The 12,866-nt window shown below is 47.1% G+C and overlaps 1 protein-coding gene across 2 annotated transcripts in view; it reads left to right on the top strand.

Annotated features, from left to right (window-relative positions):
- Positions 1–716: 716 nt before the first annotated feature.
- trabd2b (TraB domain containing 2B) overlaps positions 717–12,866 on the top strand; it is a 65,020-nt gene continuing 52,870 nt past the window's right edge. Inside the window, exons 1-3 of one of the 2 annotated variants that reach the window (XM_041935566.1) lie at positions 717–809; positions 939–1,146; positions 3,673–4,242. In XM_041935566.1, the coding sequence (XP_041791500.1) occupies positions 1,033–1,146; positions 3,673–4,242 (684 nt within the window). In that variant the 5' untranslated portion in view covers positions 717–809; positions 939–1,032. Of the gene's footprint in view, positions 908–938; positions 1,147–3,672; positions 4,243–12,866 lie in introns of both variants that reach the window. The other variant, XM_041935567.1, reaches the window with a different exon arrangement.

Genomic DNA, 12,866 nt, shown 5'->3' with positions numbered 1-12,866 from the left:
AAACAAACCTCTGGGTTTGCCACCTGACTTCCTGGCTCTGCAGGTCTCTTTAATGTGAAGGGCTACAGAAACTCGATTGTACTCGACATTTTAGAAAAGATCTCACACAGATGTCACAGCACGGTGGTGAGACTGATGCCAGAAAATGTGATTTTAGACATCAGACCTTCCATCTGCAGAGGAACACTGAGAGATGAGGCTGAAAGACCTGGAAAATGTAGTATGTGGACTTTGTTTTTTTTTCTAACTATAGACATATTTTTTATGATCTTGAAGCTGCAAAAGTTTGACAAATAATAACCCTGCAGGAATGGAATACAAAATAAATCTAATCAAGCTGCATATAAATCAATTAACTGCTTAATTAGCGTAATTAAAAAACTCATACAATTATGCATCAAAAAGCAACCATTTAAACTCACTTTTAAGCATGACACAGATTCTATAAGCCAGAGTCATGTCCAGGCTCACACTGCAGGACGCTGTAAGATCATTATAGGAACATTCAGTCACCACTCCGCTCTCTTTTGGGGTCTATCTTGTGGGGCTTTACTCACGCAAACCTGCATCCCTCTCTGAACCTGCGCTCCCTCCTCCTCCCAGACTCGGGGATGTGTGTGTGCCTGTGTGTGTGTGTGTTGTGTGTGTATTAGGGTGGGGTAGGGGGGCTACTCAAATCGTCCCACCTCCCTCTCTCCCAGTCAAGACGCTCCAAACTTTCGGAGCGCACCGCGGAAACTCTCCAAAGAGTTTTCAGCTCCTGCTTCGGGAACCGCGCCGACTGGAAGGAGCCGGGAGAAAAGTTTCAGGTAGAAACAGCTTAGCTGAGCCGCGGAGAGCGTCGGGAACGGCGAAGGGGCGGAATGGTCCTCCAGCCGAGCGGCACATGTGAGCCAAGAGGCCACCGGTAACTTTTTTTTTTTTTTTAATTTCAAAAGGAGACGAGGACAGGGCAGTGAGAAGAGAGCACACAGGACAGACAGAAAAGTCTCCGAGAGCTGACCGTCAGAAGTGTCCTGTCACCTCGACACGATGGTCTGTCTGCCGGGACTTAGCTGGGTCTTCCTGAGCGCCCTGCTGCACACTGTGGCGCCCTGGGGCGCACAGCGACCGGACAGACCGAGGCAGTGCGACGCTCCGAAGTCGGTGAGTCGCGTCGGGGCACTCGATCGAGTCAGGGATCAGCCTGTTTCTCCCGAGACAGACGCGTGTCTAATGTGATACATAACATTTAACCCGGTCCGACGAGTCCGTTCTACTCAGCCCACAGTGAGAGACACAGTTAGAGATGGTGACACTTGTCACCCTAAAGTGCTCTTTCTTGGTAACTTCTAGGTGGAGGAATAAAAGTGAAACTTAACTGTATTGTTTTACAGCATTTTACACTTTTATACTATGACGACAGGAGGGCAACCACACGTCACGTGGTTTATCAATTATTATAGCTGCTCTGCAACGAGGTCAAAGGTGACGTATCTGAATACCTGTTATCAATAATAAATAAACTGATGTGCAATGATTAAAAGAAAAAAAGGGATGGAATTGTGAATGTGCATGATTAAATTACTGGCTATAATAATAATAATAATAATAATAATAATAATAATAATGAACACTGTGCCTTATCTTCAGGCATGTGAAGCTCAGGTAGGCTGTTTCTGAACTGCCCCGTACATTAAACTCCAAGAAGAGATCAGGGGCCTTGGAACCGAAAGAAAGCATTTGCCAAAAGAAATCACTCCCGCTGGCCAAATTCACGGCTGTTTATGTGACAAACGCGCGGGGAACACCCACGGGTGACTCGCCTTCATTTGGAGAAAAAAAAAGTCTCCTTGACCTTTCAGACGCGATCACGTTTCAGCGCAACGCCTTTTAAAACACTTACAGGGCATATTGGTACGGTTGTGGACGTGTCACCGTGAGGAGCCGCAGCTCCGGGTCCTGTACTGTCTGACAGTCCGCCTCCCACTGCGAGTGCATCCTCGACACGAAGGAGAAGCAATCAAGCATCACACCCAGCACGCTTCCCTCAGAGACATCTTTAAACGTGACACTTGGCTGCGCGCGCGGATGTCGTTAGGGAGTCGTTTTGGAGATCACAGACTTTGGTTTCATCAGTGCATCACGCGCACAATGGATCCGCTGTCAGCGATCACTGACGGCTCCGCGCTCCTTGGCTTCGTGTGATTTGTAATGCGTCAGTACAGTGGTCTCTGTTTTCTGTTAAGAGTAATTACCCCCATAAAACGTGAGCCCCGCGCGTCGAGGCTCTCCAGAAAAGTCCACGCAGCCTCAGCGGAGAGAGGGGATCTCGCCTCTCCGCAGGACGCGACCGCAACACTTTCCATGTTGAAGAGCCCTCGTGTAGCTATGCGTCAGGCCCGAAATGCTGCACATGCAAAAAAAAAAAAAAAAAAAGAACTAAAAAAAAAGTATATGTTTCCGTGTCTGAAAACTATGATGGAGGACGCACTAATGCGTCTAATGCCGTCCAAAGCTTTCCCGTCAGGCTGCAGTGTCGGCCGGACTCTGCCAATGTGAAAATCGAGTTAGTACCCAAACAAACCGCTCAAACATTTCAGCTGAGGGGAGAGAAACGCGGCTCTGAAATTACACGGGCCTAGCACTTTTGATTTATTTTGTCAGAGAAAGGACCAGATTGTGCCAGAAATTCTGCTCGTTGCAGTTAATTGTGATGATAACAGACCATCCCGCTCGCTTTGACGAGTTTTATACGACAAAGGCAGCTTTGGCAGCGCGCAGCGTAATTGGAACACAGCTGAAGGAAACCTTGATTAAATTTTTAGAAGTAAACATTTTCTAAGAATAACTTTATTTTACAGTAATGGGTTTCATCCCCCAAATGCCTGATTACAACGTGTCTCAGAAGCCAGAGTTTTGATATTGTTTATAGAAGCTAATTCTTTTTTCGTATTTGAATAATGCCAACATCAAAGTCGCAGCACATGCACAGCACATTCGCAGAGCGCCTAACAAGAAACATATTTTAAATGCAGTGCGGCTGTATGCTCGTTGAGAGTGGCTGTGATTATTTCATTTCCATTGTGACATTGTTTTGTATGAAGATAACCACAGCAGACAAACACTTCCCCTTATATGAAGCGTGGAGGACAGAAACAGTGTTGTACTTGAGGCTGTCAGCACCAGATCTCCCTGTCTGGTGTAGAAAAAATTCACAAACAAAAGTATCACAGCGGGGTCAGAACGGAGAGCAGGTTTCTTTCAGCTTTTGGCTTTTATGAGCTCCAGCGCAGTATATTTGCACTGCAGCCTTCAAAATGCTTCCCAGGCCGAAAGAGGCTTTGGCAACCGAGGTATGCACCTCAACAATACACGGGGGTCTGTTTACAGCCCAGAAGGCCTCTCTATAAACCCGCTGCCTGCACCACAGCAGCAAGCCCTCGCAGCCCAGCCCCGAGCTGACTAGACTTCATGCTTCCCCTGCCGTCATCTTAAAAATGGCATTTCAATCTTTAACTTGTTGACCCGAGCCTATGAGCCAGTAAACCACAATAGAGGAAAAAAGTGTCAGCTTTAGTTTTGAGGCAAGCTGAATTATTCTAACATGATGGCTCTGGTATTTTTTGCTCTCAAAATCTTTACCTCCTTCTTACTTTCTCTCCTTCCCTCTTTCCTCTGCGTCTTCGACAGCAAAGCGACATGAACTCTTTCCTGTGGAGGATCAAGCGTGCGCCTCCTCACCCACCTTCTTACTTATTTGGGACCATCCACGTGCCCTACACTCGAGTCTGGGACTTCATCCCAGACAGGTCCAAGCAGGCTTTCCACAGCAGCCACAATGTTTTCTTCGAGCTGGACCTCACCGACCCTCTGACCATCTCCAAGCTGACCAGCTGCCAGCTGCTGCCCCACGGGGAGAACCTGCAGACCCTGCTCCCTCGAGACCTGTACCGCCGCCTCAAACGCCACCTGGACTACGTCAAACACATGATGCCTTACTGGATGACTGCTGACCAGCGTGGCCGCGGCCTGTATGCTGACTACCTGTTCAACGCCATTGCGGGAAACTGGGAGAGGAAAAGGCCCGTGTGGGTGATGCTGATGGTGAACTCGTTGACGGAGTGGGACGTTCGGTCCAGGGGGACGCCTGTGCTGGACCTGTTCTTGGCTCAAGAGGCTGAGAGGATGGGAAAGACGACAGGGGCAGTGGAGCGGGTGGAGGAGCAGTGTCACCCCCTCAACGGGCTCAACTTCTCTCAGGTAAGAGAAGGGAGGAGGAGTTTCTTTTCCTCCTTCCTGCAGTCCCTGTGTGTAGGAATACCTTGAGAAATTGCAAGGACAAGCCAGGCCTAGAGGGGGCATGAGTAGATGTAAGACTGTGCATTAAGTTGCTCTGAAGACGAGCAGACTGAGCTCCATCCACAGTAAAAGTCGAGTGTGTGTGTGTACAGATTCTGGGTGTTGCACCCTCTCTGAGAGACACAGTCAGAGAATGTGAGAAAAGACAATACAAGAAGGAAAAAAAGCGATAAAAACCTTTCTGCTGGAGACAGCTTTACGATTATGGATGTCCCTGCACCTCACTGAACAAACACACTCATCAGCTGAATCTGCAGAAAGGGTGTCAGCCTGAGCAATGCACATGCAGAACAGATTAGAGAAGGTGAGAAGAGCGGAGGGCTCTCTCTTTCATTAATGCAGACTGTCTGTCTGGCTCTCTGCTGCACTGTAAGACTCGCACTGTAATCGGAGACTGCCAGATGAGCGAAATAACCTAATTACTTGATGAGCAGAGGATGGGGAGTATATCCATCTTCAGTTTCATGTCTGACGGTATAGAGATGAAGGGAACATGCATCTATTCAAAGACTGAATCAGTTGGAGGTCACCTAAGCTGGAGACCATTTTTCAGACTGTGGGAGGTCGCACAGAAATCTGTGATGAGCCTCAGCAGCATGAGGGAGATGCTCTGTTCTAATTTACGTTCTAATACCACCTTTGTTCTGCATTAAGGAGGGAAAAAAACATCTCAGTATGTGTATTTATGCAGTACTCCCAACCAGACACATGTGCTATGCATGCAGGGTACACCACACACGAAGGCACGCTGTATGCACGCAAAAGCTCCATACATGCACTTCGGCGGTGCAGTGCAACAGAATCTGTGAGGGCCCACGCCTTCATGTGACAGGTCGGAGGGCTCTGGGGCTAATTTGAGAGGCAGTGGGCTCCTAGCCTCTCCGCTTTCATCAGCACCTCCTAACTACGCTGTCAAAGTCGCACTGCGTGCCCTCCACATGCCTGGGAGCTTTACTGCCCCTAGAAATAAGCTCGGCAAGGCACACCGTGCTTCTCAGCAATGAAGAGGAGAGGTGCTTGCCGTTGGCTTTGCGATTTGTGCAGCCTGTTACGTCCCGTGCTGTTTTCTTGTTATCTTAAAGGGATTCACGCCTCTTGTCTTTGTCATCTATAAAGTAGTCTCAGTTTAACTGTCCCTAACACTGATTTGTATTTAGTGTGGCAGGCACAGTAGTTGCCCCTAAAAACAACACTGTTTTAAATTACATCTAATAGGGTTGAGCAGCAGTACAGTGTTCAACTTTAGAAAGCAGTGTTTACGTTTCCTGAGAACTTCTATTCCACTTTGAATGAGCATAATCTATTGTTTTTCAGAGAAAGGAATAGGCAGAATGCACTGAATTTACAAGGCATGGTAAATTTTTTACAAGACAGGTGTTCAAATTCAGATAGGAGTTACATTGGCAAGGAAATTCAGTCAAAATTGGATCATGGATCACTTCAATTTCACCCCACCAGAGCACAAGCACCGTTGGACGTCTGAGCTTCCAGCCCCCTCGTTTCCAGATATGTATGAGAACAATCCAGAGCCGAACTGAAACTGACATGGAAACCATTATTCTCAATTATAATAATTTGTGATTTAATCTGAACACTATGGTTGATTGATTTCCTCCACGCTTGACTGTAACAAGAATGAGGTCAGAAGGATGGATAGAGAACGAGTCAGAGAGAAAATGTGTGGGTGGGAGTCAGAAGAAAGAGAGGCGAGACACGGAGAGACAAAGGCAGAGATAGAGACTGACTGGGGACCAGAAAAAGTGCAAAGGGCTGAAAATGCAGCGAGACTGATGTGCGTTGTCTCACGACTAACGCTAATCTGAAACATGAGCAATCCTTAAAGGGAGATCTGAGTTGGGAACGGTTCCAAACCCTGACGGCCCACATATTATTTGTTCCCAATAAAAGTAGTTGCTTACAATATCCTGTAACTTTGATTTCAACAAGAGGCTCTTAGAAACGTGAACGCCGGTGATTCATCATCTGTCACACTGTAGGCTTCTCATAGGCGCCTGGTCCCAGCGGTGCCAGTGCAGTGGGGCTAGCATCGCCGGCAGAGGGGTGGTTTTGAGGCAGCGGTCCTTGGAGGAAGTTGTTTTTGGATGAAAAGAGCTACTTCTCTCAGTTTTAACGCAGCTATCTCCTGTTTGCAGTGGTGATGTTGGCGGTAGCGTGGGAGAGACTGAGGGATGTTAAGTGCACCAGAGCCCTCTTTAGACCGTTGTGGTCTAACAAGAGCCGTGTCTGTCTGTCTGGGACCTCTCTATGGTCTCTTTGGATCACAGAGAGGTGTGGATGTCTCTGTGAGAGGGAGTTTAGAGGTCGTGGAAACAAAGGTGGATGGTGCATGGTTCTTCTCCAGTTCTTTGGAGGCCGATGTGGGTTGACAGCTGGGCGGGTAGGCCAGCACCAAAGTCTTTATGAATGCTTTGAGTGCTGAGTGGAAACGGCTGGAGGAAGCTTAGTTGGGTCAGAGGGTGCGAGCTGCGCAATCACAGCTCCACCTATACACTGTCCTCCCTCACGGGCGGATCAATGAATTACCATCATGATGCATCAGGTATTAAACAATCGCAAATGCATCTGCCATCTATAGAAATAATAAATCAAAAGACAAAATGATTGAAATTGAGAAACAGCAGCAGAGCAGGCCCTGGTCAGCAGTCTCAGCATCACAACGCTTCATTGTCTTGATGGTGCACAAAACCAAACACAATGGCTTATTTTCACCTCGATACTGTATGTAGTTGGAGTTAAGATGTGGAACAAAAACGCCCCTGGTGCAAAGCTGCTTTTGGGAAACACGAGGGCAGGCTCCAGCCTGTGGGCCTCTCACACTCCCACCAAATAAACACCCATATTTATTTTCCCTGGGTCGCGTTGCAGCCCAGGCCACTGGCCCATGTCGGAGAGAAATTACATCATATCGGTGGCGCCTGTCTCCTGGGCAAGGGTCAAGGGTCACGGCGGGAGGTGGTAGTGGAGCCGCGGAGCAGCAGAGCGGTAAGGAGACTGGCAGTCTGCTGGGGTCAGTCTGGGCACTGCTGAGCAGGCAGGCAGCGCCCAATCTGATAGAGTACCTGGCCCAACCTCTGACCAGGCTGAGTTTCCAGCAGCAGAGAGAGAGAGAGAGAGGGGGCTGAGTGCCGCTGCCACGCCAGGGCTGAAGAGGGGACCGGGTGAAGGTTTTAACGGATGGGAGGGTGGTAGGTGACAGAATCTGGTTTCCTCTCAGCGGGGCGTCCTCCTCTTGGTGAGCTCTATTTACAGCCTCAGTGACAATCTGACATTTATATTTCAATCAGTGAACCACGAGTGCCATCCCTCTGCTGGACAGGCCGTCAGGCTGGGGTTTCTGTTGTGCTGACACGACAGTTTCACACATGCTGCGGTCACAGTGGGGCATTTTCAGGCCGGGGGATGTGGCTAAAGTAAGGTACTTCTTCATGGCAAAATAACAAGAAATGTGATGACACTGAGTTTTTCCAATACATACATGAAAATATATAATGAAAAGTGCACGGTGCTAGGACAGCAACCACTGAATTTACACACAGTGGTCATAAAGTGTCTGTCTGGGCCAGAGACATTACACTTAACTGGGTTTAGACCCACACAGTCTGTTTCCCGTAAGTCGGTATTATTTTATATGATATTAAATTTGATTTGTGTTTGTGTTTGGTTTTCCAATTCAGATTGGACGTCAGAAAGTACACAGCTCGAGGATACAGATCAGCAATTTGAAGATGATTTAAAAACAGTAAAAGTAAAATACAGCACAGCACATATCTGGGAGGAATGTCTCTCTCCGTGCAGATCCAGAGGCTTCTGGCTGTGCATTTTTTGATGAGCATTTATGGTGAGCGGAGAACATGATGTTGTGAGCCCAGAGAAGGGAATGTCTCCGAAGGCCGGGCAAGGGTTGCTAAGGGCAACAGCAGTGCCGAAATCAAAATACGATTCTCATGCGTCGTATCAAATCATGCAGAATACTTTTCCCTGTGTTCTTTGGCCCGTGTTCACCTAAACAGGACATCTTTAAATAGAGGAATTAAGTAACATCCAACCTCGCTCATATCCAAATATTTACATTATGTGACAGGCGTGTGGGTTTGACGGGACGCGTCGGCCGCAGAGGCTGACTGCTGGAAAAAAAAAGCGATTCTTCGTCTGCACTCTGCTCCTCTTCTCTCTGACCTCCTCACTCATTGTGCTCCCTCGTTCTCGCTCCCTATCTTTCTCTCTGCCTGACATGTCCCGAGGCTCCGGCTGTCCCATCGCTAACCCACTGCTCATCCACACATGCACACACCCCGAGTGGAAAAAGAGGCGGAGGAGGAGGAGAAGGGGAGGAGGAGATTACCTTTAAAGTGAGCTGGCGACGTGTATCCCCTCTTTAAGCGTGACATCTGAGGGTGTTTCACATCTAAGCTGTAATTACCTGCGCAAATATGTGGAAAACTGCGAGGCAACACGTATCAGGCCGATCATCTGGTCCCGTCGGCAGGCAGACGGCAGTCCCACTGTTGCACTAATGACTTAATAGGCCCTTTAATGACCAAATAGCCCGCCGCCATCCAGAAGCACTTAGACAATTATGTGCTGGCCAGAACACTGCGGGCTGACGGCGAGATGGAGCGAGGTACAGAGGCTGGATACGGACGCTGACAAAACAGGGGCGCTGTGCACTTGATTAAATCAAAATTTCTTTTACCGGATTCATAGTTTGGGAGGAAAAAAAACTTCAGACAAGAGCTGACAGGAACCAGGTACGGTGCAGCTACAAGAAATGTTCCACTTAAAGTGCCACAATTTTAGCTTGTAGCTTTCATAACTGGAAAAAAGCTTGAGTCGACACTGATATCATGATAACTAATTAAAATAAAGCTAAGAATGGCAGATTTTTTTTTGCTTTATTCCATTTTTTCACTTGATTAATCAACAGTGAAATATTAACATCACTGGAAGCCAAGTGCTCCTCTAAAAACCCACTGCATTGCCTCCATTCAGTGAATCCAGCGGCGGTCACATCCCTCCTCTCCGTACCTGAGAGACCTGCAGTAATGACTCCACCACATTGTCACTGAGCTGAGTGCCGCTGAGGTAGTGAGTTAAGCGTGGCAGGTCGGAGCGCTCTTCCATACTTCGGAGTTCGGTGTGCCAAATCCTTCCCTCCTTCCTTCGCCCACGTTCTCCCTTTGGTGGAGAAAATGAGCGTTCCTTTCTGCTTCAATTGCAGCAGCCTCACATCACACTGTGGATCCATCTTCACTGCACATCGTCATCTTCAAATGAGGACCAAAGCTGCTGAGCACACGCCTACACCAGCACACACACACACCTAAACTGCACTCTGTTTCTGTATAATTATTTTGTCATCCTAGCAGTGGAAATTGCAGTGAAGTGAATGGTGTTTGAGCGTGTTTCCCTGCAGGCAGGTAGTCTCAAAGACACACACACACATTATATTTCTATATTACACATTTGCTCGTCACAACAGGGGAAACTGCGGTAAATTGTACGGAGCTGGAGGTTGTTTTCTGTGGGAAGGGCAGGTAGTTTCCAGGAAGACGGAGGTTAATCTCAGGTTGTCTGGGCCAGAGGCTGATTGATCACAGACAGGAATGTGACTGACTGATTTCCTCAGAGACCCACTTGGCCCCTCTGGAATGTTGTTGTCTTTTGGGACGACGTTGTTTTATAACCTTTGTTTAACCAGGTTAGCCCCTGCTGAGACCAAGGATCACTGCGATGTGAAGGAGTTCCTTCTTTTCTCTGGACGCCATCGCCCATAATTACATTCTTCAGTTAGATCTGTTTTATTCAATTTTGACTTAAAGATGGGGCTTAAATGCAGCGCGGCCGTTTGGAAAGAACATTTTCTGCATATGTGTTGTCTTTGTATCAGGTGTTCAAACTATTTTTTGCAGTTAGGAATGCAGCCTTTAACCTTTATCTATCTATAACACAACCCTGATTACAATAAAAGTTGGGACGCTGTGTAAAACAAACAAAAACTGAATGCAGTCATTTGCAAATGAACTGTGACAATAGTTTCACAAAGTGGTGAACCTCGCTCCATCCCTGCTTGTGAACGACTGAGCCTTTCCAGGATGCTCCTTTCATACCCAATCATGATAATATCACCTGTTACCAATCAACCTGTTTACCTGTGGAATGATCCAAACAGGTGTTTTTGGAGCATTTCACATTATCACACTATTTTCTTCTAATGGACAACAGCCATGCTTTCTACATCCTTCAGAGGGCTTTGTAACTTGAATTTAAACATATATCTCTTTCAAGGCAATGGCTGAAACAACTGATGCTGCCATTTTGAAGGACCGACTGAATAATTCTTCATTTTGTTCCACGCATGTGCTGCTTTGGTGGTTTTTAGTTCCTCTTCCTCGGGAGTGCAGTAGCAAGAATTTCACCCATAAACAGACACAGACAATTGGAGCTAAATGGGACAAAGCAGCAGAGTGTGAGCACCGACACACAGCAGCCATAATAATACTGTTTATAGCACAAACAAACACAGAGTGAAGGAGCAGCAGCCAACATTGACCAGACAATGCAGCGTATCAATATCGCCCGGCATAGGCGGACATGGAAAAAAGAACGCCAGAACGCCATGGCATGCAACTTTCCATGTCGGACGCTCGGTGGTCCGAGATGAACTCAGCGTCCCTGCCTGCCTGTGACATCAGCCACACATACTACCACACCTCACACACACCACTGGCCAACAGTCATAAATAGGTGCCAGCAGAGAACAACTGCGTGCATGTGTGTGTGTTGTGTGAGCCGGGCTTGTCGGGGATTAGGTAGCATTAGTGGAGCCCTCTCACTGAACCTGGTTTTAATGTGACCCATGCGTCTTCTCTTGGCCCCTCTGCCCTGTCCCCATTATACACAACCCAGTGGAGCACTTCAGCTCTGCTTACACATCTCACCTCCCTACACCACCCCCTCTCCAAAAACCTGCACGTTCACGCTCATTTTCACTTTCACACCATTCACTTGCGTTAATCCTGCAAGTGGAATAATAATGTTTTAGTTGTGCTTTTTTATGTTTATTTATCCAGTCAGACTTGTCTGGAACATTTACGTCATCTTTTTTGGCAATACTGCGTGTCACACATTCACACAGTCGAGCATCTGTCTTGCATGAGAACACTTTGATTCTAGTCTCATATAAAAAGTGCTGATTTGGGTCAAATGTAGGTTATTCATGATTAAACAATAGGACACTGAGTAGCAGTGTTTGTGTGGAGTCGAGATGGTCGGTGATTGTCAAACAGGAGAGCTGAGAAGAAGAACAACAAGGAATGGCATGTTCTTTTTATGTCGTGGTCCATGATCAGTATTCCCAGCATCATTAAGGCCTAAACTACTGACATAACTGGCCCAAAGTAAAACACCTCTCTAAATGTGAAGGAGGTGAGCTGGAGTTGCATTACATGTACATTATACTTTCTTTGTCAGGAAGCACTCGATCATCCTGCTTGGCCTTGAAAACAAATGTTTTCCTGCTTACTCAGAAACACAGCTACCTTAATGCAGAAAGATACCTCCACCACTAGCTGAGCGTGCATGACTGAGCCCTGAAGCTGGTCCCCAACTCCCTCACAAACGTGAAAACTGCCAGTTGGACCTCTTTACACAAGGCTCCACTAGTAAACTTTATTATGGAGCACATAAATCCTGTCATTTGTCCTATCTCCCCCCAGCTGGGTGGAGCGAGGGCCATTACACACCTCTCCAGCTAAAGCGCCTTTCACACATGCAGTCTACCCCTGAAATGTTCTGGAACATTTCCTCCATGGGCTCATGTGAATGGGAGCAGGGATCGATATTCAGGGAGATCCGTACTGCCAGTTTCCCAACTGAAGACGAAGTAACATTCCAGGGAAAATGTTAGCCAACACATCCTACCTAAATGATGGAGTAGGTCAATTGAAAATGACTCCCAAAACGGAGAGTACCAGCGACCTTAGTCCTGATATTACAAAAGTTGTGAGGTGTTTGCAGTCTGCTTGGGTTTAGGCACCAAAACTACTTGGATCATGCGTTAAAATAAGTATGTTACTGTGACCTATGTAACACAGACACATGACTTAAAATGGGTCCCCATTGACTTTCAGTTTCACACTGGTCATGAACTGAGGTCTCCTAGGCCTGTTTAACCCATTATCATCCTCCACATGCAGACTTTCTTGCTCTTTATGCTATGTCACGTGACCTCCTCCTTTGCTCCTGTCATAATTACTATGGCCACTAGAGGCCACCTAAGCAATAAATGCAAATATGGGTCTAACATCCTACTTGCAAAGTTGACGTGTATGGAGATTAATCTGGTTAGGACGAACTCTAGCATATAGCTTTTGAGTGAATTGCGTTGTGAATGAGAGCAGTAGCATCGACAAGCACGTAAAGGGCTACATCGGTCTGATAAAAGACAATTTCATGTGGAGTGAACAAATAACAGGACTCCTCTGGTGACGTATTGCAATTCGTGA

This window comes from Chelmon rostratus, chromosome 4 (genome assembly GCF_017976325.1).
Source record: "Chelmon rostratus isolate fCheRos1 chromosome 4, fCheRos1.pri, whole genome shotgun sequence".
NCBI lineage: Eukaryota > Metazoa > Chordata > Actinopteri > Chaetodontiformes > Chaetodontidae > Chelmon > Chelmon rostratus.
The sequence above is the reverse complement of the archived record's forward strand: the minus strand, read 5'-3'. Positions and strand labels throughout refer to the sequence as shown.